The sequence below is a fragment of the Anneissia japonica genome, unplaced genomic scaffold (assembly GCF_011630105.1).
Source record: "Anneissia japonica isolate Jap-2015-1 unplaced genomic scaffold, ASM1163010v1 scaffold718_len1063573_cov188, whole genome shotgun sequence".
Taxonomy (NCBI): Eukaryota; Metazoa; Echinodermata; class Crinoidea; order Comatulida; family Comatulidae; genus Anneissia; species Anneissia japonica.
Genome location: NW_022727435.1, coordinates 689,815 through 716,157, shown reverse-complemented (window position 1 = coordinate 716,157; position 26,343 = coordinate 689,815). Strand labels below are relative to the sequence as shown.

Genomic DNA, 26,343 nt, shown 5'->3' with positions numbered 1-26,343 from the left:
ATTATGATGCTATTACGATTAAGATCTTTAAAAATTCTTCATTTCGAACTTTACCTTCGTCAGAACACTTTCTTCTTTTTTTCATATGATCGATTTCCAATAGAAACTTATCAAGAAGGGATTTGTTTTCAATTCGTTCGATATTCTCTACAGTAATACCAGCATCACCAATAGTGGAATATATTTGATTGAATTCTGGATTGCCAGCATGGAGTTCAACTACTTTATGGAAAGCTAAAGCTGAATCGGTCCAGTTTACTGGTAGACCAGTCTTTCCAACTGGAAAAGGGTCCAGACCAACAGCCCTGTGAATCAGTTTAGCATCAAACGCTGGATCATTGTCGGCACTAGGACTGTACAGGTCCTCTTCATCCAAATCATCATTAATCACTGATGATGAAGTGGCTTTTGAATTTCTCCGCGGTTGTAACGGGGAGCATTCTGGTGAGGTGTATGATTGAGGAAAGTGTCTGGCATGGGTCAAAGAGGACGTACTTTCGTCAGAATCATACGCAGGATTTGTTCTGTGTGGTCGTACGTCATCGTCATTATCAGAATCGTTGTCTGGTGACGTATAACCATTATCATCATCTGATTGTTGAGATTTAAACCGGAAATCATTAACTGGAGAACGGGGTGGAGAGTGATAGAAAGCCCTAGCATTGTCCTGTGTGTCACAGAGGTATTCCTCTGAATCGTACCGTTTCGGGCTTCCCTGATAGTCGACTTGATTAGGCTTACTATCTTGCTGTGTATCACATAAGTACCCATCATCTTCGTTCCTACTAACATATCGCTCTATTGGTTCACTGAATAATCCTAAATCCTTAAGAGTTTGATATTGGGATCTTAGAAGTTCGTCTTCACGATCCATAATTATTCCTTTTTTTAAACTCTTGCTGTTAAATTTCTATTGTCATTTCTGCAAAACAAGATAACTTAATATCAATAACCAGGCTCTAAAATGGAGAGGGGGAAGGGTTTTTAAAGTCTTGCAATATCAGTGATTGATTCAAAACGCCATCCCAGGTAAGCGAAATGAAATTTGAATTTTTTTTTTCTCCTCCTTTGGACCATGGGTCGTCGCCAGGGGCATTATAATGGGTGAAAATATTATTGTTATTTAGTAGAGCTAAAAACAATCTACGAAATACTATTGCTTCAAATACTGTCACCACCAGTTATCATATCTAATATATCTTCAAAAATCTACAAAAAAAAAATATTGCTACAGACACTGTCACCACCAGTCGAGTGATGATCATCATCGTAAACATCTGTGTCTAAAATTAGAATACAACAATATATCTTATCGAACATATATTTTATTAAACATGTCTTAATGCTAACTCCTTTAGCAAAGTAGATTCATATAAGCTTTGCAAGCTATTAACTTAACTGTGTAGAAAATGAATTCCGCTTTGTTTTACAGTGTCCATAGTAATCTTCGTGAGATTTATTTGGGAAAATATTATTATAACAATGTCACATAGCAGAAATATTTTGATTTGTTAACAAATGAACGTAGTCAAAATAATTTAGCAAAAATGTTATTTCTCTGCTTTTGGAGAAAATTGATTTTAATACTGTATGGTACTTTATACATGTATTATACCGGTTATGATACTGTCTCTTATACACATCTAGATGTGTATAAGAGACAGCCCTGGTACTTTGTTCTGTAGCATGAAAACATGTGTGTGTTTCTATTCGTATGGGCCAGTGGGCTAAAGAAATGAAAGAGGACCTTGTGTCCAAATGGTGATTAAACATGAAATACTGTAAAACATCTTCGTAGTGGCAGCACTAAACAAAAAGGATCCTAATGTGACAGTCTTTTTATTTATTGAGTATTAAACACTAAAGTCAGGGGGGAAATACAAACCTTGTACTCGTTACTCGTGCCCGGTGGCGCCAAACCTATCTTTAATCAGTCGTGCATGGGCGCCGATCATGGGGAACACGTCCCCCTACAAATTTTAAGAAGATGCGCATACATGAATATTGTTGAAATGAACCTTACAAATGACTAAATTTTAAGAAAAGAGTTTTCTACAGCAGTTCTATACTGTTGAATTAAAATCATTGCTACGAAGCTTGCACAATTTTCGTAATTACAGGTCTCCCTCCTTTGCAACCGGGTTTCCATGGTCTTTAGCAGCTTTGGTCTAATTTGAACAATAAAAATAAAAGGCATGATTTGATTTGAATTTATTCGGTCGGGACCACAAAAAAAGTAGTCTTTAATTGGAGGTGGTCTTTAATTATTTTATAATGCCAATGAAACAAGTGTTAAATGTTTCTGATAAAGATCATTGGGAGTCTGTTGGAGCTTCACTTTTTAGATATGATAATGAATTCTACTATGGCCTATAATAAGAGTGTCATCTCTGGCCATCTAGAAGTGCTATTTCTCTCATATTCGGGTGTGGAATCACGGCTGATCTCTCCCCACTCCCCAACCCAAAGAATTTCAAAACAGATGCGCCTTTCTTGGTCGTGAAATTATGAAACCTTTAAAAAAACAACAAAAGGGGGGGGGGGGGGGCCCTTTACTAAATGACGACCGTTATAATTTCTGTGATCAAAAGGTGAGGACTTGAGGGTGCTGGATCATAAGAGAGGGAACCGAAAACAATCACACCATGTGTCTCCTCTGTAGGCCTAATGCCAATGAAATAAAGAAAGGCAATGAACTATACTATTAGCTGTAATGCATTTCCGTCTATTTTTTTAGTATATTTAAAAGCGCAGGAAGTATCCAGTATAAAATATAATAATCCCATTGGCTTGGTTTACACAAGAGCAAGAGGTCAGTAAATAACTTAATAAGGTCGTATCACTAATAGCATAAGCATCACAAAAAAATGGCCGCGCTGAGTTGGCCTAAAATCATAGTTGTCGATCTGAGTTCTATATGAACATAGGGCCTATACAAATATGCTTGCGCGGCTACGCCTCTGTCTGTGTTGTTTCGTCAGCAGTCAAAAGTAGCTTATGAAACCATTCAGAAGAACCTCTTTCAATAACAAACTTGATTACCATACAACATTTTTGCATTATGCCGACTAAAACACTTAATTTAAACAAGAAAAAGGCCTACGCATTGTACCTTACCCCAGCCTTGAATCGTAAAATGGAGTGCTAAAGTGCTGGGGTCAGACTAAACAGAGAGAAAATAACTTGGGAATTCCCCGGAACCTTATTCTAGATGGCGCTATACCGTTTAAGCTTTGTATCAGCATAGAACTAATCAGAGCTCCATGGTATCACGATACAAAATAACAAGTAAACAAAAAATAATGTCCAGAGTGAGAGCGTCAAGCTAATTAACTGTGTTATCAGGCGTCATTTTAGAATGTGTTTTCTCATTTCCAAGTTATTTATTTCACATCAGTACTAAAAAACACTATGAGGTCGGACCCTTGAGCTAGTGATTTCAGCCCTCTTGATAAACAGTGTACCCTACACGAATTGACATTGTTAACTATTACTATTTGACTGATGACCTGTTATGATATTGCCAGTCTCCGTGTAAAGTAAAGTGGGAATTTTTTCATACCAGAGGTGTAATTACTCATTCAATGTTGCTTGGAAATAAACCGGGGTTATTTTTTGAAAACTCGTAACTCCCAGGGGACCAAAAATGAATAGATAATGAATGAATAAATGGATGGATGAATGAATGAATGAAAATGAATGAATGAATAAATTAATGAATGATGAAAGATTAAATAAATAAATGAATTACCTAAATAACAAGAATGACTGAACAATGAATAAAAGATCAAATAAATAAATGAATGGATTTCTTAGAACGTTTTAAGTCACTAAGGAAGTGAAATGTCGTGTACGCCATCAATTCAGTAGTAGAAACTGGGATTAAACTATTATAAGGCCAAATAAAACTAATTACTAGTTTCACGTCCCCGCCCTCATCTTAATTTTGGAGCTGCCTCATGAAAAAAAAATATTTGCTATTTTTAAAAAAATACCTATTTTTTATTATTTACCGTACCAGCATGTTTACCATTAGTATAGTAAAAAGCAAATAGTAAATACCCTCACCAAAAATAATTTCAAATCCCGGACCTGAAACTAACAATTAATTTTATTTGGCCTAAACAGTCAAATACCAGCAATCACTTTTCCTTGAGAACATGCACGACACATGCAAATATGGTGCACTTTACAAAACTATTATAGCTAAAGCACATCCACCATAGAATTTGCAATCAAGAACAATATGATGATTTAATCATAATTGCGTAAATAAATCATAAATAAAGGTCCGTGGGGAACCCATAGAATAAAATTCGTGCTCTCTGAAAAGGAAACAGGATTATTGGAGTATCTACTTTTCCGCCTCCCCGAGATGATAATAGGCATCTGTTTAAAAATGAACTTATTTCTAAAAAGAAAAAAAAAATTGATGGTACTTAAGATGTACCGTAGCACGATATATGGAAGTATGAAAATCAATATAAAACCGGAATTGTGTTGCATTATCGATAACTGATGACTGGTGACCCCTTGCCACGGTGTCTTAAATTTGACCTTGGAATACCGATAAATGCCGAAGATGACGTCATTTATGCTTCGGTTTCAGACATCAACATGGTCGCTACCACTTAATGATGACCCAGACATTTGATAACTTACATTGTGAGCTTTTTTATGGGGTTACTACAGCAAAGTTTGCACTTCGAATTCAAGGTACTGTAAAAAATAATAATGAAATTGCTAAGCATGTAACTTACGATAGCTATTTTGAGAGTAAATTGACGAAATTGGTCAAGCATGGTCTCGGATTCCATGTAACTTTGTTGCTCGTAGGCCCTTGTAATCACGAATGTGACCAGGGCTAGTCAAAGGTGGCGCAAGGAAAGTGTCATGGCGTAATGAGTGTCTGTTGCCCTGTTATTCACATTATGTTTGTAAGAACATAATTTGTTAAAGTAGTACTTATCATTATGTAGTTGTAGCTTTCCCATAATAGTTTTAGTGGTAGGTTGCCATTGTTGTATTTATTGTATAGTGTAACTGTGTCCTCCGCGCCGACAATGCCTGTTTTGTTTGTTTGTATGATGATGTAGCAGCAGCAGCATGTCTTGAGCCTAGGCTAGGCTAGACATGCTGAAGCTAGAAAGTAGTTTTATAGTACGTTCTGTAGGCGTATTCCCAGCAGCGCAGGGCCTGAGATAAGTTCTAGGGGCCTAGGTTAGTGAGCATTCCGACGGCGTATGTTTGATATTGCAAGATCAGTATTTATCATAAGCTTAGCAGTCTAATCAAGGGTAATCCTCCTACCTAGGCCTTATTAATTACTAGGGTCTAGACATCTCTTCAGTCTTCATCTAAATTAAAACGCAAATGAACAGGTCCATCGTTTAATTTTCTATTTAGACACAATAACTAGGCCTAGCTAGTACAGTAGTCTAAGTAGTAGTAGTTGTTTTCATATAATATAGTAATTGTTACGCCTAGGTCTTTTGGAATCTGACTGACATTTTTAGAGTTGATAGTTTTTGCCATTCAGTATTTTCTGTTTGACCTTTCAATACCTTGAATTTTAAAACTTTCTGATTTGCCAAAATTATGTTCATCAGAAAATATAAAATATTGTAATAATATAAATAATATTAATAATATTGATATCAAAACATTGATTGTATGATTCCATCAAGAACAAATTTATGATCTAATTTGCTGATCTGCAAAAATATAAGTTAAAGACTTACACACCTTACAGTACCTACAGTGAGATAAATTTACAGTTACATTAATATTTTTTTAATTGTTGTTTTTAATAAAATAAATAAAAAAAAGAAGAATAGAATACATTTAATTAATCCAAGCACCACATAGGCTGAGGTACTTTAGTTTAGGTCAGTTCACTTAATATCATAAATTGGTCTGATCTCTATTCTTGCATAATATTTGTATAATTCACCTGAATTCTGAATTTATTTATCTTCACTGCTGGTTAACTGGGGAGTTAATCCTAATTTCTGTGTTGATTTTCAACATTGACCTCACATTTAACCTTCCACACAATTTGCATAGTATTTTTCTGAAATTATTTAAATTTAGTAAGAATATGTCTTTTATTGGATTGTTTCAGGATGGCAGACTTTAGTAAGCTGGATCAGCAGAAGATTGAGCTCTTAGAGGCGAGGATGTCTGGAGGTACCAGCAGGCAAAGCATGCCTGTTGTCATCATCAAAGACGACTCAAATCTAAGTGTTGGAAACAACAGTAGTCGAAGTTCATACGAAGACAGAGACTTGGAGGTGGAGTCAAGTATTCATCATCATGATTATCATAAGCATCATTGTCATTATTATTAATTGCAGTAAAGCATCGCCATAATAATAATCAGTGGCATTCTCATCATTGTCATTGGCATTATTGTTATCATCCTCATTATTGTCATCATCATTATAGTATTAGCTGCATCATCATATTTTTGAGTATCATTATCATCCCATCATCATCATCTGCATTATCATCATCCTCATTGTCATCATCCTGATCAGTTTGTCAGCATTAGTCATTATTATCATTATCCTCATTATCCAGTGTACAATTATTGCTATCTTTGGTCATCATCATTTTGTATTCATCATCACCATGCCTTGAACATTAAAATTAAATATTTAGATTTCTGACTTATGTAGAACAAGAATATATTTTCATCTTTAAGTCTGTGACAAACTATATTTCTTCAATAATGTATCTCATTCAAATTTGATTACTAATAAAGATATTTTTTAGATATTTCACAAAGTTTATTATATATTTACTATAGGTTATACCATTGACAACACCAGACAAGAAGGATTCCCGATCTAAAAGAAAGCGTAAAATACAGGAAAGCCATGATAATATACAGGGTATGTTCATAATTGCCTTAAGTATTAGTGTTTTCTATTACTGTTCCAAATACAAGAGAAATCACTTTAAATTAGAAAAAATATGCATTATGAAAAGTTTAAATGACATAAAATAAGTAAAATCCATTATTCAGGTGAAATGTACTTACACTTTACTTTCTAATTATCTTGCAGGTAAAAAAATCAATGAATATTTCCGGGTAAGAAGCTTTTTTTTTATAATTAATATAATTTTGTATGAACTTTCACATCCCAAGTTTGCACATCATCAAACTGTTTCGCTAAACCGCGCCCCTTGGATATAGTTACTACGGTTCCACAAAATCACAGCCATTCGTAGACATGACTGAGTGTTCGGTGGTTAACGTAACCTTATAGGTTGTTGGACATGCATCTTTTTCTGGTCCATTGCATACTACGTTCCGATAGGCCAGTTTTTAATTAGAGGATGCTGATTAAACCAACGCTAATAGTCTAATGCTGTTGTTCTGTTTTTTTTGTTTTGTTTTGTTTTTTTATCGTGATAAAACAAATAACACTGCAGTTGATGGATATTAACCCAAGACCATCTCCTATAACAAGTTACAGCTTCAATCTATAATTAGAAACAATATGATGTAATGAGAGACCACCACTGCCCTTGTGTTGTTTTCATCCTCCTTTTGATTCCTGTACGATTTTGACTGATTAGTTTCTGTTTGATTTTGTAGACGTCAGCGACGGGCAGCCCAGGGCGGGCTGTGGGACCAATGATGAATCACCCACGCTCACCTTCCTCCCATGTAACAGTACCAATAGTAGGTGCCATCAGTCATTCTTCCACTCCTTGAATTATTATCCATACATTTTCGTGTTGTAACTAACTCAAAACAGCCCCTCTATACATTTTGTGTTGCAACCAAATTAAAAAACTGGCTCTCCATACATTAAGAATTGCAATCAACTAAAAACTGGCCCTCCATACAATTTGTGTTCAAAACAACTAAAATCTGGCCCTTCATACATTTTGTGTTCAAAACAACTAAAAACTGGCCCTCCATACATTTTGTGTTTCAATCAACTAAATCAACAAATTTTGTTTATCAAGGCTTTTTAAATGGGATGGCAGATATTTGTATGTGATTCCAATTTCTGCCCCCAAAAGAATAACCTGTTTTTTTTTCTTAACAGGGTAAGCCCATCCTATTTATAAGTGTTAATATTAATTTTATTTATTATTGTTTAATAGTATGGGTCCCCATCTGGCTCAAACAGTAACCATGCCGATGGCAGCAATATGATGCACATGCAACAACAATATCAACAACAGAAACACTTGCAATCAATCCGTGTAGAGACATCTACCAAAGAGGTTCAAGTAAGTATGTTAACAAGTATACAAATATGAATAATTATCTAAATGAATATGCAAATATAGACAGCTAATAGGTTTGCAAATGGTAATAATTATGCTAAAGTACTACTTGGAAATCCATGTCATTATGCAAATTAAAGCATGGAATTTAAACATTAATACATATTCTTATGCAAATGAGTATGCCAATATTTTACTATGAAAGCTTTGTAAAAATGTTTTGAATATTGTGCTAATAAATTATAAAATATATTTACAGTTGGCTAATAAGGAAAACCAGAGCAAATATGCTAATTAAGGATATGAATATTCTGAATACAAAAATCTTATAGTAGTATGTTATAAGTTTGGAATTTGTAAGCATTAAAGCTAGTGTTTTACATGGCTTTGGTTATTTTATAGCTGTATAAAATCTAGTAGATTTTTTAATTGTTTAATTATAATTACAGACAAGTCTTACAATGGAAGGAATAGAAAATCTAGAAAAGAAAGCTACGAGTTGTTTAGAAGAAAAAGATGTAATGTTGGAGACACTAAATGCAGTGAGTAATAATTGTACTAGCATTACAGTGTATTGTTTTGAAAGTTAAAATATTTGCTGAAATATATTTCACTTTAATGAGTTCTGCTTGAGAGCAGCTCAGCTCAGTTGGCTAAACTTGTGGTAGCGACTGAGTTATCGCTGAACCGTGGATGATCTCTTGGTCATCGGTTCAATTCCCATCGATGCTCTCTTTGTATTTTCGCTGGAGGCCTGAATTGCAAGATTCAAAAGTGCACCATCTTTCAGGTGGTATGTTTAAGCCATTGGTCCTGTGTGCAATATGGCCCATGTGAATGTTAAGAAAAAAGAGTAGGGGATTGTGTCCCGGTGTACTGTCCAAACACCACCAGGCAATTGTAGAATCTTCAACAAGATGAAGGCAGCAACTTAACGGAAGAAGAAGTGTAGTCGCATCCCGCATATTTCAAGTTGTTTTTTGTGTTGTAATATGGTACACATGTTTCATAGATTGAGGATCATCATTATCATTTCTATGTGCCCTTATTTATCTCATGAACTTAACTTCAATTTGTTTTACAGAAAGTTAAGGAGACACAGAATCAGCTGCAGAAACAAAGTGAACAGTTAGCCAAATGCTTAGCAATGAACAAGAGCCTGCTACTAGAGAAATCACAACAGGAGAAAAAGTTAATACGTAAAGCCAGCATGGAAAATCGATTGAAGCTAGGCCAATTCAACACTCAACGGCAAGGTGCACAGTTTGTAGAAAGTTGGAAAGACGGATATGCTTTCACAGATATTTTTAGGTAGGCCATGCTACCAATTGCTTTAATTGGTCCGTGTGTGCAGAAACTTGATTCATTCTACCACAAACGGTTTGCAAAGGTGTTTCAGACTATATTGGAGGATACAAACATTCCGCTCAATGCCAACATTATAGGCACCGTTAGGAGTGGTAGAATGAAGATGGTGAATATGCGCACGGATGGTTGCAAGTACTCTTTCTACCCAGCTGGCATACAAGATTACAATCTAAAGTATTTAAGATAATTTGATATTGTATTGTACTGCCAGCCATGAGCTTTGTTATTTCCATTTTTCGGACAATAAATATATTTGTATTTTAAATATTCAAAGGGTGTATTTTACATGGAATAAATCAGATTTTCCTCTCCTTAAAGCTAGGGTTGGAGTGCACCTTAACAAATGTTCATGAAGGTGCTGTGTACACTAATGAACTGCTAAACCTACACTGCATTTATTTTTATTTGCAGGCAACAAGAAAGGCTAGCTCAAGAAAGAGATGAAATAGACAGACAAAAGAAACTGTTGACCAAACGGAAGCCTCACCTACAGGGGGCACAATCCAATGCCAAAGCCAACTCAGTCCCCCAGCTTTCTGCACAAGCATACTATGAACAGGATGAGATACTGAAACTCAGACTGCAAGCCTTGAAAAAGGTGATTTTCAAAAATCATTTATTCTATTATGTTCTTTGTGTAATGTTTGTACAGTACTACACACTGTGCAGAATCTGCTTCATGTAGAGCGCTTAATAATGTAAATATCTCTAATGTATGTGCTTAGTAACTCACCCAAGTCATTGAAGAAATGTGAAGCTGCCTTGGCTTACAGGGGAGTTTACAAATACTTCGGCACCAGGATTTTCCCCATGGAAAGGAGATAAGCTTTCTAACAGGGGACTGACCGCTAACAATTGTGGGGCATTTTAAGTTGTGAGTTGTTTAGTAGGTACTATGTCCACAAAAATTTATAAAGAAAAAATTTAGTCCAAGATATGATTGACAAAGAATTTTGGTATACAGTACGTCATTCTAAATCAAATTGGTCATATTTTACTATGATTATTTCGTATAAAAGAACCTCTAGGCCAGTCTAGGGCAAGCATTAGAGTTCACTATAGTGAAAGAATTACGTAAAAATACCAGCCTACTTACAACCTTTTGACCAGTAATTTATAAAGTCTGGTATTAGCAAATATACAAAATGTCTAATATTTTCACACTTTACAAATGAAAAGGCTTTAAATTTGTATCTTTGTTTTTGATTACAGGAGGAAGCTGACTTACAAGTTGAACTAGAAAAACTCGAACGTAGCCGTAATTTGCATATACGTGAATTAAAACGAATACATAATGAAGACCTGTCCCGCTTCAAGGATAATCCAGTGCTACATAAACGTTACCTTCTCCTGAAGCTGCTGGGCAAAGGGGGGTTCAGCGAGGTTCACAAAGGATTCGACCTTGAAGAGCAACGATACGTAGCATGTAAAATACACCAGCTGAATAAAGACTGGAAAGAAGATAAAAAGGCTAACTATATCAAGTAACAATTTCTTCTTATTTCTATTTTGCATTCATTGCTTCCATATCTGTTTATTTTATACTCTCAATGTGTCAATTTCATGTTCATTTCATTTATTGTGACATAATATTAAATCAATTCTCTCACTCATAGTCATTCCTCCTGATGTCCATACATTTTTCTCTCATGTCCATTTTCTTTCTGCGAGAGTTTCATTACTTTTCATCTCTCACTCCTAGTCATTTCTCCCCATGTGGATTTATTTCTTTCTCATGTCCATTTTCTTTCTGATGTTTGTTCATTTCTCTCATGGTAATTTATTCCTCTTTCATCTCTCGCTCCTAGTCATTTTTCCTCATGTCCATACATTTCTTTATCATGTCCATTTTCTTTCTGATGTTTTTTCATTTCTCTCATGGTTATTTATTGCTTTTTCATCTCTCACTTATAGTAATTTCTCCCAGTGTGGATTTATTTCTCTTTCATGTCCATTTTCTTTCTGATGTTTGTTCATTTCTCTCATGGTTATTTATTCCTTTTTCATCTCTCACTTATAGTCATTTCTCCTCATGTCCATGCATTTCTTTATCATGTCCATTTTCTTTCTGAAGTTTGTTCATTTCTCTCATGGTAATTTATTTCTTTTTCATCTCTCACTCCTAGTCATTCCTCCTCATGTCCATACATTTCTCTCTCATGTCCATTTTCTTTCTGATGTTTGTTCATTTCTCTCATGGTTATTTATTCCTCTTTCATCTCTCACTCCTAGTCATTCCTCCTCATGTCCATACATTTCTCTCATGTCCATTTTCTTTCTGATGTCTGTTCATTTCTCTCATGGTAATTTATTCCTTTTTCATCTCTCACTCATAGTCATTCCTCCTCATGTCCATACATTTCTTTATCATGTCCGTTTTCTTTCTGATGTCTGTTCATTTCTCTCATGGTAATTTATTCCTTTTTCATCTCTCACTCATAGTCATTCCTCCTCATGTCCATACATTTCTTTATCATGTCTATTTTCTTTCTGATGTTTGTTCATTTCTCTCATCTTAATTTATTTCTTTTTCATCTCTCACTCATAGTCATTTCTCCTCATGCTCATACATTTCTCACACAAGTCTGTTTATTCTTTTTTTTTATTTTGATAAATAATATGATATATTTTCTTTATGATGTTCATTTCTCTCATGGTAACATATTTCTTTTCCATCTCCATTTATTCCTTTCTTATTTTCTTCCCTAGTTTTACCTAGTTTGCGTCTTCAACAATAAAAATAAAGCTTTCATCTGTATATGTTACAGGTTAAAATACAAGTTCACAATTTGACATAGCTTACAAGCAGATTGCCAAATTACTGACTTTTTGTTATCTTTTTTTGTCTACAGACATGCCTTGAGGGAATATGAAATTCACAAGAGTTTAGACCATAATAGAATTGTGAAACTGTTTGACGTCTTTGAAATAGATAGTAACTCGTGAGTATTGCTTTAGAGTAATTAACAAATGACACTTTTTATTCTACACTTCATTTGACCCAAGTCCAGACTTGCTTCGCATATTCACACTTCAAAATGCTAAGAGACAATTTTAATCACAGCCTGATCATGATGTTACCCTGTTGAGGTTAAAGTACAGTATCAGTTGCCTTGATGTAAACAAAATTACTAATTATTCATATTTTCATAGATTTTGCACGGTCTTAGAATACTGCGATGGTAAAGATCTAGATTTCTACTTGAAACAAACAAAACTGATTCCAGAGAAAGAAGCAAGGTCAATCATGATACAAACTGTGAGGGCGCTGCAGTACCTGAATGAGCGCAAGCCTCCTATTATACATTATGATCTGAAACCAGGTAAGAACTATGCATATATGAATGAGGAAAATAGTTATAATGTATATTATATGTTATAATCAATTTATAGTTTATTTGTAATTCTGACATCAGTAGGTTGTGATGATAATTTTAATTTGTTAGTTACTGTAAAACCAGAAAATTTCGCGCGCATTAAACTTTCGCGAATTTCGCGAATGGTCCCAATTCGCGAAAATTTTATGCCGCGAATAATTTTCAGGTCACATTTTCTATGTTTCAAAAAAGATCGGTAGAATACTATCTGATCATCATGAATCTCGAATCAGTTTCACAAACAAGATTTTGGTCATTATAAATCACTAAATTACACCAAAAATTTATTTTAACTTTTTTAAAGATGATAATGAACAATAAACAGCAAGAATTGTCGGTATTTCAAGGCCTAAACTTGCCGACAACGATGCAATACAGATCTAGGGCCTATACTAGGCCTAAATGGGGAATCCCCACAAATTGCAACATGTTTGTGAAAAGTTAACAATTTCAACATTTTAAAAATTGTATTTTAAATTATTTTGTGGATTTTATTAAATGTGTATAAACCTAATAGAATGTATTTCAATTATTGAATAAATATTCTGACCTTAAATTCCAATGTTGAGCTAAAAAAAATGGTAAATTCTAGGCCTATTCTAACCTACTCAGTAAGTATACTGATCAGGGAGGTTCTGATCATCACTGCATGTGATTGCACATGTGCAACCACTGCGCAGTATATACTAAGAAGTTAAAATAGAAACTAATTTTCGTACCTTGACATAACACGATGTTCAGTCATCATCAATCAATGTGTTTGAATCAATATTAGGCCTACAGGAATAAATATTGTTCATTGTAGGATGCTTGTGTACCATACAAAATTTAGGAATATCATATGAGTGAGTATATTGTGATGTATATAAACTTGTGTCTTTTTCTTAACTGTGCCTGGGATGGCCAGCTAAGTCCTGCTCCTAACAGCTGAGGTAGGCTGCAGGCTTATGGCGCCTAGCCTAGGCCTAGCTATTGTAGCCTGACAGTGGCTGTAGGCCTATCTAACCTAGGCCTAGACCTCACAATACGATATTTTCAGCTATCGTATGGTATTCCTCTCATGAATAAATTTTAGGCCTTTTGCGATTCGCGAAAGTTTAATGGCCAAAATTATCAATTCGCGAAAGTTTCGTTTCGCGAAAGTTTCTGGTTTTTAAGTTTTCAAATTTAATGATAATAATTAGTATAAGCATGATACTTGAACTTATGCAGAATCAAATTCAATTTGTATTATTACAGACAAAAACTTGTTACTTGCCCTATAAGGATGATAATTAAAATGATGCTGATAATAATTATTAATGCTTAGGATAATATTAACAAATGATTTTTTGAAGGTAACATTTTATTAAGTTCCGGAACAACAAGCGGGGAAATTAAAATAACAGACTTTGGTCTCTCAAAAATTATGGATGAAGAAAACTTTGACCACAATGAAGGTGGGATGGACCTTACGTCACAGGGTGCTGGAACATATTGGTAAGAAGACCAGAAACAAGACACAGATTATATTGTCATATTTATTAACTATAATTCTAAGAACTCCTAATATTGGTATATATTTTACTGTACAATAAAGACAGAATTATTACACTCCAACAACCATAGACACAGCTGTACTGTCTAAAGTTGAAACAGCTGACAAGGCTAATGATGTGGTTGGGGAATAAGTAAATGGGAAAAGCACCGTGTAATTATGATATAAATTTTTTTCTGATATTCCTTGCTGCAGGTATTTGCCACCAGAATGTTTTGTTGTTGGGAAAGGACCACCAAAAATATCATCCAAAGTAGATGTATGGTCCATTGGCGTAATTTTCTATCAATGTCTTTATGGCAAAAAGGTTAGTTTTATACACTATGAAGGAGAGTAAAACCAATTTGCAGTACATTTGCTAAATTACATGGTTAAAATACATAGGCCTAGAGGACTTGCACCAAAGATATATAGGCCTAATATAGCCTGTAGTTTACATTATTGTACTTCTTAACACTCTGACTTCCAGGGGTTTGAAACAATAGTATCAGCCACTTCCAGACTTTTTCGCGAATTTTAACACTTTTCTGAAGCTCGTTGAGAGTGCGTAAGTGATCAGATTGACATGTAATGAATACTACAAGAACTACAAACATCTTAGCTTTACAATAATACGACACACTTTATTCTAATCACAATCTGTGACTCTTAACAGTAAAATGAAAATTACTCATTTTTGGAGATTTATACAATTTTGCGCAACGAAGCTGAGATAATCGTGATTTCCTGAAAGTACATCAATACTGCTACGCTCAATTTAACAAACAAATAGTGAAATACTTACAGTCCAGACTGAATGTAGTGTTCAAAGTGCATGTCAGTAACAAGGACGCGAAGCCCCGCCCACAAAGTCACGAAAACCTTTGACAATGGCGGCTAGACTTACCCAGTTGGCGAAGATTTTCTTTGCTATCAACCTTCTTTAAGAAAGAGAATTCAGGGTAGGCGGTATGCAAATGAATCATATATTCATAGTGTTAATCTATTTCATGGAACATGGCGGGGAAATTGTTGTAAAAGCCTCTGTATTTCGCTCCCAATGGAAGAGGGAAATGCTGCATTCAAAGGCCAAGTCACTGATGCGCACTGCTCGTGTAAATCTGGATATCTATAAACAAGCATCTGTCAATCAAATTTCGTTGAGATGTTAATTACTCCATCTATCGGATTCCGCAAAAAAACTGAAACACAGAGATCTACGTCTTTGGCGTCAAGTGTTGATTTACCAAACACAGAGATCTCCGTGTTTAGCGGGCAGAGTGTTAAGGAACTTAGAATTCTTATCAATTTCATTTTCTAAACTTTTTCAATAGTTGCTAAACATATTTATAATTATATTTATTTTATTTTGATGTGTGTATGCAAAATAGCATTTACCGTGCCCACTGCTACTTGGGGATCAGATTCAACACTAATCACTAAGCGCAGGCTTGGTACTTTAGCGGTTATGACACCAGGCTAGTTATTGTAGGTTCGATTCCCACCCGAATCTCTTTCAAATTTTATTTATTATTTTGGAACATACTGAGTATTCAGTATAACATATCAGGTAGGGAAAGACATTACTCCTATATATATATTTTGTCCTTTTTTTCAGCCATTTGGTCACAATCTGTCTCAAGCATCCATTTTGGAACAGAATACAATCCTGAAAGCCACAGTAGTGCAATTTCCAAGTAAACCACCAGTTAGCCAAGAAGCTAAGGTCAGTGTGGCTCAGTTATTATTAGGTAACGGATTATAGACATTTGTGCAATCCAAGGGTTTGGGTAGCATGTTGGTCCATATATTATGGGCCTCAACCCCATTTTTTGGCAAACATTTTTTAAGGGCTGCGAAATCATGATATCACGAAAAGGAGATAAAAATAAAAGATTTGTTTTTGTAATTTGGTAATTTTTGTGAGACAGAATGTCTCACCAGGTTTTTCTAAGTTGGTCCCTGGCGAGGCTGGGCCGAGGCATGGTGCCTAGAATCCCAAGTAGGCTGTGAAGTAAAAACGCTGGGTTAACATATTTAGCCGAGATATCCAAGTATTAAAAGATGGTATTATTACCTTTCATTCTTTGGCATCATTGTCATTTATCGTCACCTTTGGCAGTTTCATAGTTGTCATTGTAATTACCAGCACTATCAACATCATTACCACCACCGACCACATGCCCTATAAGACTGAGATTATTTTAATTTTGATTATAGTATAATAAGTGAGGTTGTTCTTCTTATACTTGCAGGATTTTGTTCGTCGTTGTTTAGAATACAAGAAAGACAATCGTATAGATGTGCTACGACTGGCTCGAGATCCTTACCTGATGCCACCCTCGCGCAAAGCCACTCCAACCAATAACAGCCATACTATGATGCCCCCTCCCAGTAGTTCCAGTTCCCTCAGCCTCAGTGGCTCATGAACAATTCCAATTGTTTAAGAAGAAAACATTAAATATAAGATAATATTATGGAAGATAAAAATGCCAAGTATGACCACAGAAGTTTGCTGCTCTCGCTCATGGCCTCAAGCAATTTGAGGACTAAAACATTTCGTAGGGACACGCTGATCAGATGGCGATCAGCACGAATGTGCCCATGTTGTAATTGTTCCCATTAAAAATGATACACAAGTGGTTGCACTCTGTTTGAACAAAACTGTTGAGAAATCCCAGAGAATAAAACTAGAAATAGCATGTATCTCTATGGAATTTGGTTCCTGCTTCCACGTGTTAAATGTTTGTGATTTTACAGGGCATCTATGAGATGCAGTTTATTTTGATTTTCAGGCTGTCAAATTCTCTGGATGTTACCATACGTTTTACAGGTCTTAGTTCTAAGTGCTTTACTGAGGAAGTGTCCAAAGAACAGCACAGATATGCTCTATAATTTGCTGTTTGTTTAAAGGAAAGTTTGAAGGAATTTTTTTTTTCTCAATTGGTTTGTTCCTGTGTATTGTAGTTACATGTGGCAGTCACACACCTAGCCAAGCTGGACTGCAGTTTGCTGGACTGTAGTCAGGCAACAACTCATCTTGAGCAATTGTACTTCATCTTCTAATGTAGAAGACATGCATTTACTATCAACTCATATGGTCAGGTTTTACTGGTCAATACTAGTGTAAGAAGTATTCCGATGTATCCAAGATAACAGTTTTTGTTCCGATTGGTGTATCCAAGATCGCTGCTAATACTAGAAGCAAAGCATTCTGATTAGTGTATCCAAGATCACAGTTATTGTTAGAAGCAATCTGATTGGTGTATCCAAGATCGCTGCTAATACTAGAAGCATTCTGATTGATGAATCCAAGATCACAGTTATTGTTAGAAGTATTCTTATTGGTGTATCCAAGATCACTGCTAATAATTGAAGCAGTCTGGTTGGTGTATCTAAGCAAACCGATTATCCCAAATCCACCTTATGCCACAAACTAGGATGATCACCATATTTCACCAATTAATTTTTCATTTTGTCGATTAATAAAAGCAAGTAAAAGATTTGAATATGTTAAATTAAAGATTAAATGATCATGCTGATAAATAGAATTGGATGTATGAACAAGTATGGTGTTGAAGATGATGATGATTATTATTATAATTGATGATGAGTACAATGATGATGACAATTAGTTGATAATAAAAATGATTCCAATGGTGATAAATAATATTGATGACACATTTATCATGTTCTACATTGATACTGATATTAGTACTGTATTTGTGTTGTATTGGTTTTTCCTAAAGCAATTGTAGCAGCAGTCTGTAATACGAAGGCCTAACCCGTCTTATTCCAACATATTTTAACGTCCAATCGTATAGATAAGAATTATTACATTGTTATTTGTATTAAGATTTTTGGAATTTACGCCATTTTGATTTGTTCCTATCCTAGTGATCAAACCATTTAAAAACAAAAAGAGAATAATGTATGGTGTTAAGCTGTTTCTGCATGTGTCTCCTAGACTCATTTTGTAATAGTATTGTCCATTCTATTCTTACACCTGGAAATAAACGTATTTGCAAGTTGATACAAATGAAAACAAGAAGCTGTCAGATGTTATGTAATCTATAAGACATCATATATAATATATTTATTTAATTACTGGCTTTTTTTTGTTTACAGTGACATAATGAGTGTTATATGAATTCCTTGTAAATTGAATTCACACATAGTCCAGGAAGTTGAGACCATTCCACAATGACAACAAGAAGACTTATTCTATCAAACATTATTATATTTCACAAACAAAAATATTTAAATTGTTGCTTTACCTAAATATTTTAGAATGTAAACTATTGCATTTATTAATAAGATACAGATTTTTGTATATTTCAAAACTGTGAGAAACAGTAGTTACGTCCTTTTTTGCACAACATATAATATATCAAATCAAAATTGCCTCTGGAGCCTGGCTTTTATATAGCAAAGACCAGCCAAACCAGTCACAAATAATGTTTCGGAGATAATGGCCAATACGGTACATTCTGAAATGTCACATTTTTGAAATCTATTTTATTGAACCTTTATAGATATATATACATCATAATATGCTGTTATTTTCCCCATTTTCAATGCTAAAACAATTTTTTTTTAACAATTTGGTGATGGTTTCTGCCTGAGAAATGCCCGAAATCATAATCTTTAAAGTTAATTACTCAAATTGTTCTTTAAACAGCTGTGTGTTCAACTGTTTGTAACTTCATAAGGAAATGTCGGATTTAAATGTTTCTTTTACCATTTTATAGCTCTCATTTTACTGATTAACCCTGTATTAATAACGTTTGCGACGGTTTGGCTTGTCTTTTCCACATATAAAAACACTTGAAAATATTTAAAACGAGGATAGTGTAACAGTAAAACTGCAAGAAATACTTTCCACTCGCACCAACGTGTTTCCTCACTCGTGCCACCACTAAATCCGCTGCAAAAGAACAGTGGGTGAAAAGAAAGCTAAAATGCCATGTCTCTTGAAATATGCCTACATTGTTCTTTTTTTTTTTTTTTTTTGCAAAAACAACTAGAAACATCTAATAAAATGTCAAATTGTATGAGTGGTTAAAAAGACTAGACGGATAATTATGACTTGGATTCAAAGAATTCTATTTCAGTTCAAAAACACGCCTGACAAAAATAATTTAATGTACATAATGCACAATTACCGACAAAAGAACGGTAATGTTATTCTATTATTAGAGTTTGCGCAACAAGGTAGCATAATGCATTTTAAAGGCAATAATAGGATATTATTGATAATAATAGTAATAAAAACTAATTAATATTATCATTAAAAATTGTTAGAATTGAAGATGATAATACATTAAGAAGTGATTTCGGACTACACTCGGATGTGTTGCGATTTATTTATGACCAGAAATAGTTCGTGGTCTAATAGTCTGAAAACGAACTAAGAGGGACGCGCGTTAGTGGCTCAACTAGACTGGGTTCCAGTCCCTAATCTTTGTCTTAATCAGTTGAAATGCTTAAGAATAAATCGATTTTGGCACGAATGGCGTTCCATATTACTTATTTGCATGGCGTTCCATAGTATACTTTTTCTGGGATTAGGGACTGGGAAAACAGTGAGGATTTCGAGTGCAGGCACCACGATTTCGTGATGTCTGATGTATTTAACAACTTTGATTTCCGATTGGCTAATTACCGTCGCATAAATTAAATATGCTAATTATGCTTCCCCTCGACCCAGCTAATGATAAGGAGGATTCAGGTGCAGGTCAGCTCAGCTTGTGCACCGCGAGGATTGCTAGGCTCCTATCACAATTCGTCCAACCATGGAGGTAATATTTAAACCCACCTTCACAACAGAAGTGTGCTGCATGGAAAGTAACCAACTTCACGCCAGTTAATAAATACAGTATTATTATCGATATGATACAGCCAAGCTCATGCTTTCTCGCCGAGTTCAGCACAATCAGGTTTAGGCCTAGCCTAGAGAGAGCACAATAGTCAATATTCACGTCGGGTTTGCAGACATCTATTTGAAATAGGCCTACATATTAGTTTTGACATACAGTAATGTAATTGTTGTAGTTAATATAGCATTAAATAATAATAATATACTGTATAAATATTAAATTTTTCAAACTGGCTAAGAGCTAGGAACCTCAATTTGCTACGTACGACGAATGGGTGAATATCATCGTATCTATGGACAATTGCATCCTTTGCATAAAGCTGTATTTCCGAAATTTAAACAATGAATAAATATATCAATTTTTTTTTGTCTTTAATTAACATTTGATGAGAAGCTGAGTAAGAAATTATTGTTTAATGAGAAAGGTTTAATTTATTGTTCATTGTACAGTATGTTGGCCAAAAGGAGGCCTATGATTTAATTACATGACATCCATTTGTTTTTCAATACATTTATATTTTAATCTTAAATTAATCACAACACATTTCACCCCTTAGTATCAATTTTTTTTTGGTATTATTTCTTACAGTGAGTAATATGCAACTCCAAATTTACAAACAATATTTATAGCATTCTATTAGGCCATAAATTAAACAAATAGACAAAAAGGAGAAAATGTGCAATTCTTTTAATTGTTCTGATCTCCATAGCTATCAGATTTATTTTTCAATAAATATAATCATTCTGTTTAATTTGTAAAAATAAAGAGGCTACATTGCAGGTAATGAGAAAACAATTTAGTTGCATGTATTTGGATTAAAATACATTGTAACTGTCATTGTACGAAACTCAAAAAATGATCCAAAGCACAGATTTTACATTTCAAACTTTATTTGTTGATCTTTCAGTGTTTTACCATACATATTATCAACTGCTTCAGGAAAAAAAAATATTTTCACTAATTAACAAACAATTTACTATATTAATTACCAGTCAATTTAACGTCAATGCAAAAGAATACAAAGGATCATACTGTATTTAATTGTTAATTATCATAAGCATATTTCAGTACAATTAATATCGAAATGACACTGGGTTTGGTATACAGGAATTTGTGCTTCTACATCAGATGCTAAGTGTCTCAAGTTTCATAACTTGATGGAAGTCAGTGGGGATCATCCGGCTGGACTATTCACAGAATATCCATTCCTGCAAAACAATTAAATAAATAGATCTAAACAACAGTATATCAATTTTAATCACAAAATTATCAACAATTCTGCAACATCAGTACTGTATATGATAAAAACTGTATGAGATAAACCTGTGAATTAAAGACAATGGCATTTTATAATTATAAATAATATATCATTTTTTAAAAAATTATAAATAGTTTGTCCAACTATGTCCTAGCCAAATTTAAATTAAGCTCAAGGTGTATTTTTAAAATTACTAAAAAAATGGTATCTGGTATTGGTAAATTCATTTGTTTTAACAAACAATAGCCCTCCTAAAAAGTAGTTTTATGGTTTACATTTTATCTTACTGTCATTCACTTTCATTTATTTTAACAATAAATGAAAGATAAACACATAATTCTCATAAGTAATTTAAAGACTGACGCACCTTTACATTAGTTCTGGCCTCGTTGGTACCATCATCATTTTATCTAGAGACGAATCTCATAGGCCCAGCTCGTCCCGTCCACTACACCAGCTGTAGGTGGTTAATTCATGTTTCGCCGTGCTAATCAAATTTCTCTTTGCTCTTTGGAATACAGACGGTGCTCCTCTTTTTGGTGACATTCACTTGTTTTTAAAAATACGTAAACGTACCCGCGACAACTCGCCCATAGCTTATCCAGGTATACATTGTCTTCAATTTTGTGTCGCAGTTGCGAGAGCATGACAGCTCCGTCGGCCTAGGCCTAGTGGTGGGCTGATAAATGTTCTAGTCTTTAAAATACTGAGCCTCGCGTGAACCTAAGGCGGTTCGCAAACCAAATACTTTCTAGACTGCAGCTTTTCCACGCACTCGATCTTGTGCGCAGAACAAAAAATTCTCTGGAATACAGATTTTTTGGCGCTTTGGTTGGTGTTTTCTTTTCCTCCATTAACAATGTACCACGATATTCCACACACCTGCACGTACGGTACCATGTCCCAACTTCCCGACTTCTCTCTACATTCGTGGCACCAAAACGAGAACCGTTTGATTGGTTGACCTTCCGTCATAACATTCACCCTATTGCCAAATACGGCATCCTAAAAATTACGTCATGCTTGTCACGGCCAGCGGTCTGCATTCGATTTGACTCACTCTTTTACAAGTTTCACCCTAATGCTCATCAAAAGTTTCTCAACATAAACTGACGCTGGTGGCGCTTTCCGAAATGCGCTAATGTACTACGAAAAATCCATAAATTAGAGACTTGTGGCAAGTCTATGGCTCAACGTACGCGTGCAGAGAATTACTACTTTAGATTTGACGATAATTTATTTTAAGCCTACCCTGAGAAAAAGAACAAGACATTCATACAGTAAAATACTTATTGACATAGACATAAATATCGTTTGTCAGGTTTCTATCAGATTACTTTCACTGTAAATGCCAAAGGTTAATCTCCAATAATTTAAACATACATTTTGACACATTTTATTTCCAAACGGGTATAAAATCAGATTTTTAATGACGCTGTCTGAAGTAAACTCTCTCGGGGTTGGAGTACCGTACCTGACGTGCGGTAACAGTGCTCGGTTTTTGTCAATGTCATGATTAATATCGCTAATTCCTTATATACAAATTCGTCCAGTAACGCAAACCCCTCAATGGGAAACATTTAAGCTTTATCTTTAAAAACAATACTATAAAATTCACTAGTAACATCTGGATTCTCAACATTAAGTACACCGTTCCGCTAAGACCCGCCCTAGAATAATAAGGTCTGACAAAACGACAGCCTTGTGTGTTTGTAGGACATGCGCGTATTCCAGGCCCAGTTCTGATTGGCCAGTTGCTAAGTATGATTGATATTCATCGGATATGCATATATTGATATACATTGGAAAATCTTAGTGCCCACTTGTTGCGTTGTCTTCCAATGGAACACAGATCAAGATCATGATTCATGACTTTTTAGACTACAAATATTAAAATTTGTTGACATGTAAATGTAAGCCACTTACGAATGCTATCATTTATGCATCATTTTCTTTTATTTAGACACATAAATCACACAAAATATTAAACTGTTAAATTTATTTTTTCAAGCACAAGTAGGCCTACAGTAGTATATATCTTTATGGTGATAATAACAATATCGTAATAGAAATAGTGTTTGGTTTGGCTTTCAATATCCGACTAAGGATGCAAACGCCTACAACAATTATGTACCTGTTCATTTGATGTTTTATTATTGACAAACATTCTTCTGCTCCTTGGGGTTTAACACTAGAGTGGAGCACACAGACTAAACCATTGCAGACGTATAGCTACATTGCTAAATGTTATTGTGTTAATACAACGCGATACACTTACTAATTCAATTTATTTTATAAACAGTGTACACTCCCTGAAGGTGATTTCGGAACGTAAAATGTCATTAAGAAGATGACGAGGCAAAATACAATTGTGTACAGTACTTTATTTGGCAAGCATTCCTCAGGTAAAATTGTGTTCAAAATAAAAGGAACACCATACAAAGGCCCGTAACCAGGGATTTTATGATTTGGCAGAACTCAATTTTTGCGCAAACCACCCACAACCCACCCCGTCCCCCATCCATAAAAATGATGTTGAAATTCAAAATGATTTATGCTAGATTATGCTTCGGGTTCTGAAGAATCTGACCCTGACCAGCACATAAGCTCTTCTCATGGACTCCACCATGGTACGATTTATGGTCTGGATCATTCTGTCAAAGGAGCCCCGCCCCATAAGGAATCGTGGTTACGGGCCCCTTATGGAATCCAAACACCAACACAAGGCCTATGTGAAGGGACAAAATACGTTTTGATTCTTAATCCTGTCGGCGGACTAATGCCGGTAAACCTATTTTAAATGGCTAACATTCACTACATATGCAAATTATCATAATGATAATTCGAATCAAAATGTAAAAACCAATAGGGCAATTTTTGCAGAGACAAAAACAGACAAAACGAATAGACATTACATCTTGAAGACAAGAGGATTCAATATTATAATATTCAAAGTGGACAGTCAATAACAATGGTAATTTTAGTCTAATAATATAGCGAGTAATACGAAATGGGTTATAATAGTTCTGTGCATTCATATTGCTTTTCGTTAACGATGCGCAAGTCAAGTTTAATGTGAAAAGTCTGAGGATGGATACCACAACTTTTCTCAGAAAGCGGGGCTAGCAGATCAACGAAATTTAATTGGACTACAGTATCGGAATTTTATGTTTCTATACTCCGAATTTCAGAAATGAAGTTAGAAATATAGAATCACGTTGCCCGCATCACTTCTCGAAGTTTCGTCAGATGTCTCCGTGTGTCATTAAACACAGTGGCAAAAGATTTCCACTCCACTAACATATTATGTAGCATAACATAGGCTTAATTTATAAGCATGTGTAAGTTAATGAGCCTGTAAAAATCATGAAGCAAATAGGCCTAAAGTCTACATATTATAACATTAAATATATGAATAATCCTGGGTACTGTAGAAGTATCCTTAGACTCATTATGAGCTGAAATACTGCCCAATTGCGTTATGTAAATTAAGGTTACAGTCACTTAAAATTTCTCTTCCTTTATCTTCGTCTCGGCATTGAGTAACTTCCATAAATTTTACCAATTTTTTTTCAAGTTCAACTTTCTTCGTTGAAAGCTGCCTTTGATCATCCAGATCCTTCTACAAGACAAAATATGTAACATTAGTTCTACATAATTTTAATGAGAAAAAATTTTGTATATAAATGTATTGTTTTATGGATACCGCCACGGACGTAAAAGATAACATTCAGTGACAGTAATGTACAAAACAATACTCTATTCTCAATGTAGGCCTACACAGGCTACATAGAATTCTGAGCTGCCTTTATAAGTGTATGAGTAAAGACAAAATTGAACAATGTCTTTCTGTGGCCAAGAGACGTATTTAGGTGTGGGGGAAATAGTGCTCCCTTTCCTCTCAGTCGCAGTTAAAACATCTCTATCATGGCGTGGAAATCATTTAGATAAAAGATTAAAGTGGTTAAGATCTTGAACTTCCATCTGATTTTATGTATTTTCATTTATTATTGATTTTATTCATTTTCTCCTGACATAGGGGACTGACGTCTCCAACACACCCACACCCACTTCATGGATCCAATCCCTTAGCTGACATTTTATTTATTTATTAAGTAAAAAGAAAGGTTTTAGTAAGCCCAAGCTCCTCTGGATACCTTACTGACTAAAATGTGTTTCATGGTGTAAAATCACCTGCTTTTGGGGAAGCATTTCCCATTTTCTTCTTCCGCAAAGTTGCACGAAGTTTTGCGATTTTGTTTTCAAATTCGTCGTCAGTAATTTTACCCCATGTTAGGGGCATATCAGTGGACTTGCTTTTCGCATGCATGTCACTGCTTGTTGTTGTAGGTCTAACCTGTCCTTCAGTGGTTATGGTTTGGTTTAGGCAAGGAGACATACGTTTAGTATCGGTTGGGCTACTTACTGCAGCAGTAGCTGCTAATGCAGTCTTTGGTTTAGGTTTAGGTTTCACTTTCGTTGGTGGTTCTTTAGATGATGTAGACGTGGGCTTAGGCATAGTCAGTGTCTCTGGGGGTTTCTTTGGTCTGGTTTCCTTAACAGTAGACCGGTTGCTTTTGTATGTATCTGAATTTGTTTCAACTGTGATGAAGTATTCTGGGAGAGCTCGTGAGTTTGTGTATGTAACATATTCTGCGTAGGCAGAAACACGCCCCTAGAAAAATGTGAAAATAA

The 26,343-nt window shown here is 34.9% G+C and overlaps 3 protein-coding genes across 6 annotated transcripts in view; 1 reads left to right on the top strand and 2 right to left on the bottom strand.

The window, feature by feature from the left end:
• LOC117113740 overlaps window positions 1–3,195 on the bottom strand; it is a 7,324-nt gene extending 4,129 nt beyond the window's left edge. The window contains exons 1-2 of the mRNA XM_033257182.1: window positions 3,113–3,195; window positions 17–922 (exon numbers count right to left, since the gene is read on the bottom strand). Coding sequence (XP_033113073.1) covers window positions 17–874 — 858 coding nt within the window. The 5' untranslated portion in view covers window positions 875–922; window positions 3,113–3,195. The remainder of the gene's footprint in view (window positions 1–16; window positions 923–3,112) is intronic.
• Window positions 3,196–4,578: 1,383 nt separating this feature from the next.
• Window positions 4,579–18,562, top strand: LOC117113718 (serine/threonine-protein kinase tousled-like 2). Of its 4 annotated transcripts, none has more exons than XM_033257143.1 (16): window positions 4,579–4,716; window positions 6,125–6,293; window positions 6,812–6,896; window positions 7,071–7,096; window positions 7,607–7,693; window positions 8,125–8,253; window positions 8,700–8,792; window positions 9,335–9,561; window positions 10,030–10,216; window positions 10,831–11,102; window positions 12,471–12,560; window positions 12,772–12,941; window positions 14,333–14,474; window positions 14,728–14,839; window positions 16,130–16,237; window positions 16,767–18,562. In XM_033257143.1, the coding sequence occupies exons 2-16, from the start codon at window positions 6,126–6,128 to the stop codon at window positions 16,938–16,940; spliced, it is 2,070 nt and encodes a 689-aa protein (XP_033113034.1). In that variant the 5' UTR covers window positions 4,579–4,716; window position 6,125; the 3' UTR covers window positions 16,941–18,562. The 4 variants fall into 4 exon arrangements, with proteins under 4 accessions (XP_033113034.1, XP_033113037.1, XP_033113035.1 ...); XM_033257144.1 differs by lacking the exon at window positions 4,579–4,716 and adding an exon at window positions 4,810–4,937; XM_033257145.1 differs by lacking the exon at window positions 4,579–4,716 and adding an exon at window positions 4,879–5,007.
• Window positions 18,563–25,798: 7,236 nt separating this feature from the next.
• LOC117113747 overlaps window positions 25,799–26,343 on the bottom strand; it is a 3,107-nt gene continuing 2,562 nt past the window's right edge. The window contains exon 5 of the mRNA XM_033257189.1: window positions 25,799–26,323. Coding sequence (XP_033113080.1) covers window positions 25,826–26,323 — 498 coding nt within the window. The 3' untranslated portion in view covers window positions 25,799–25,825. The remainder of the gene's footprint in view (window positions 26,324–26,343) is intronic.

Excerpts from the sequence above, each read along its gene's own strand:
- LOC117113718 (XM_033257143.1), top strand. The coding sequence starts at position 6,126 with ATGGCAGACTTTAGTAAGCTGGATCAGCAGAAGATTGAGCTCTTAGAG. Across the intron at positions 7,097-7,606 it reads AAATCAATGAATATTTCCGG|ACGTCAGCGACGGGCAGCCC; the intron begins GTAAGAAGCTTT and ends TTGATTTTGTAG. Across the intron at positions 12,561-12,771 it reads TTTGAAATAGATAGTAACTC|ATTTTGCACGGTCTTAGAAT; the intron begins GTGAGTATTGCT and ends ATATTTTCATAG.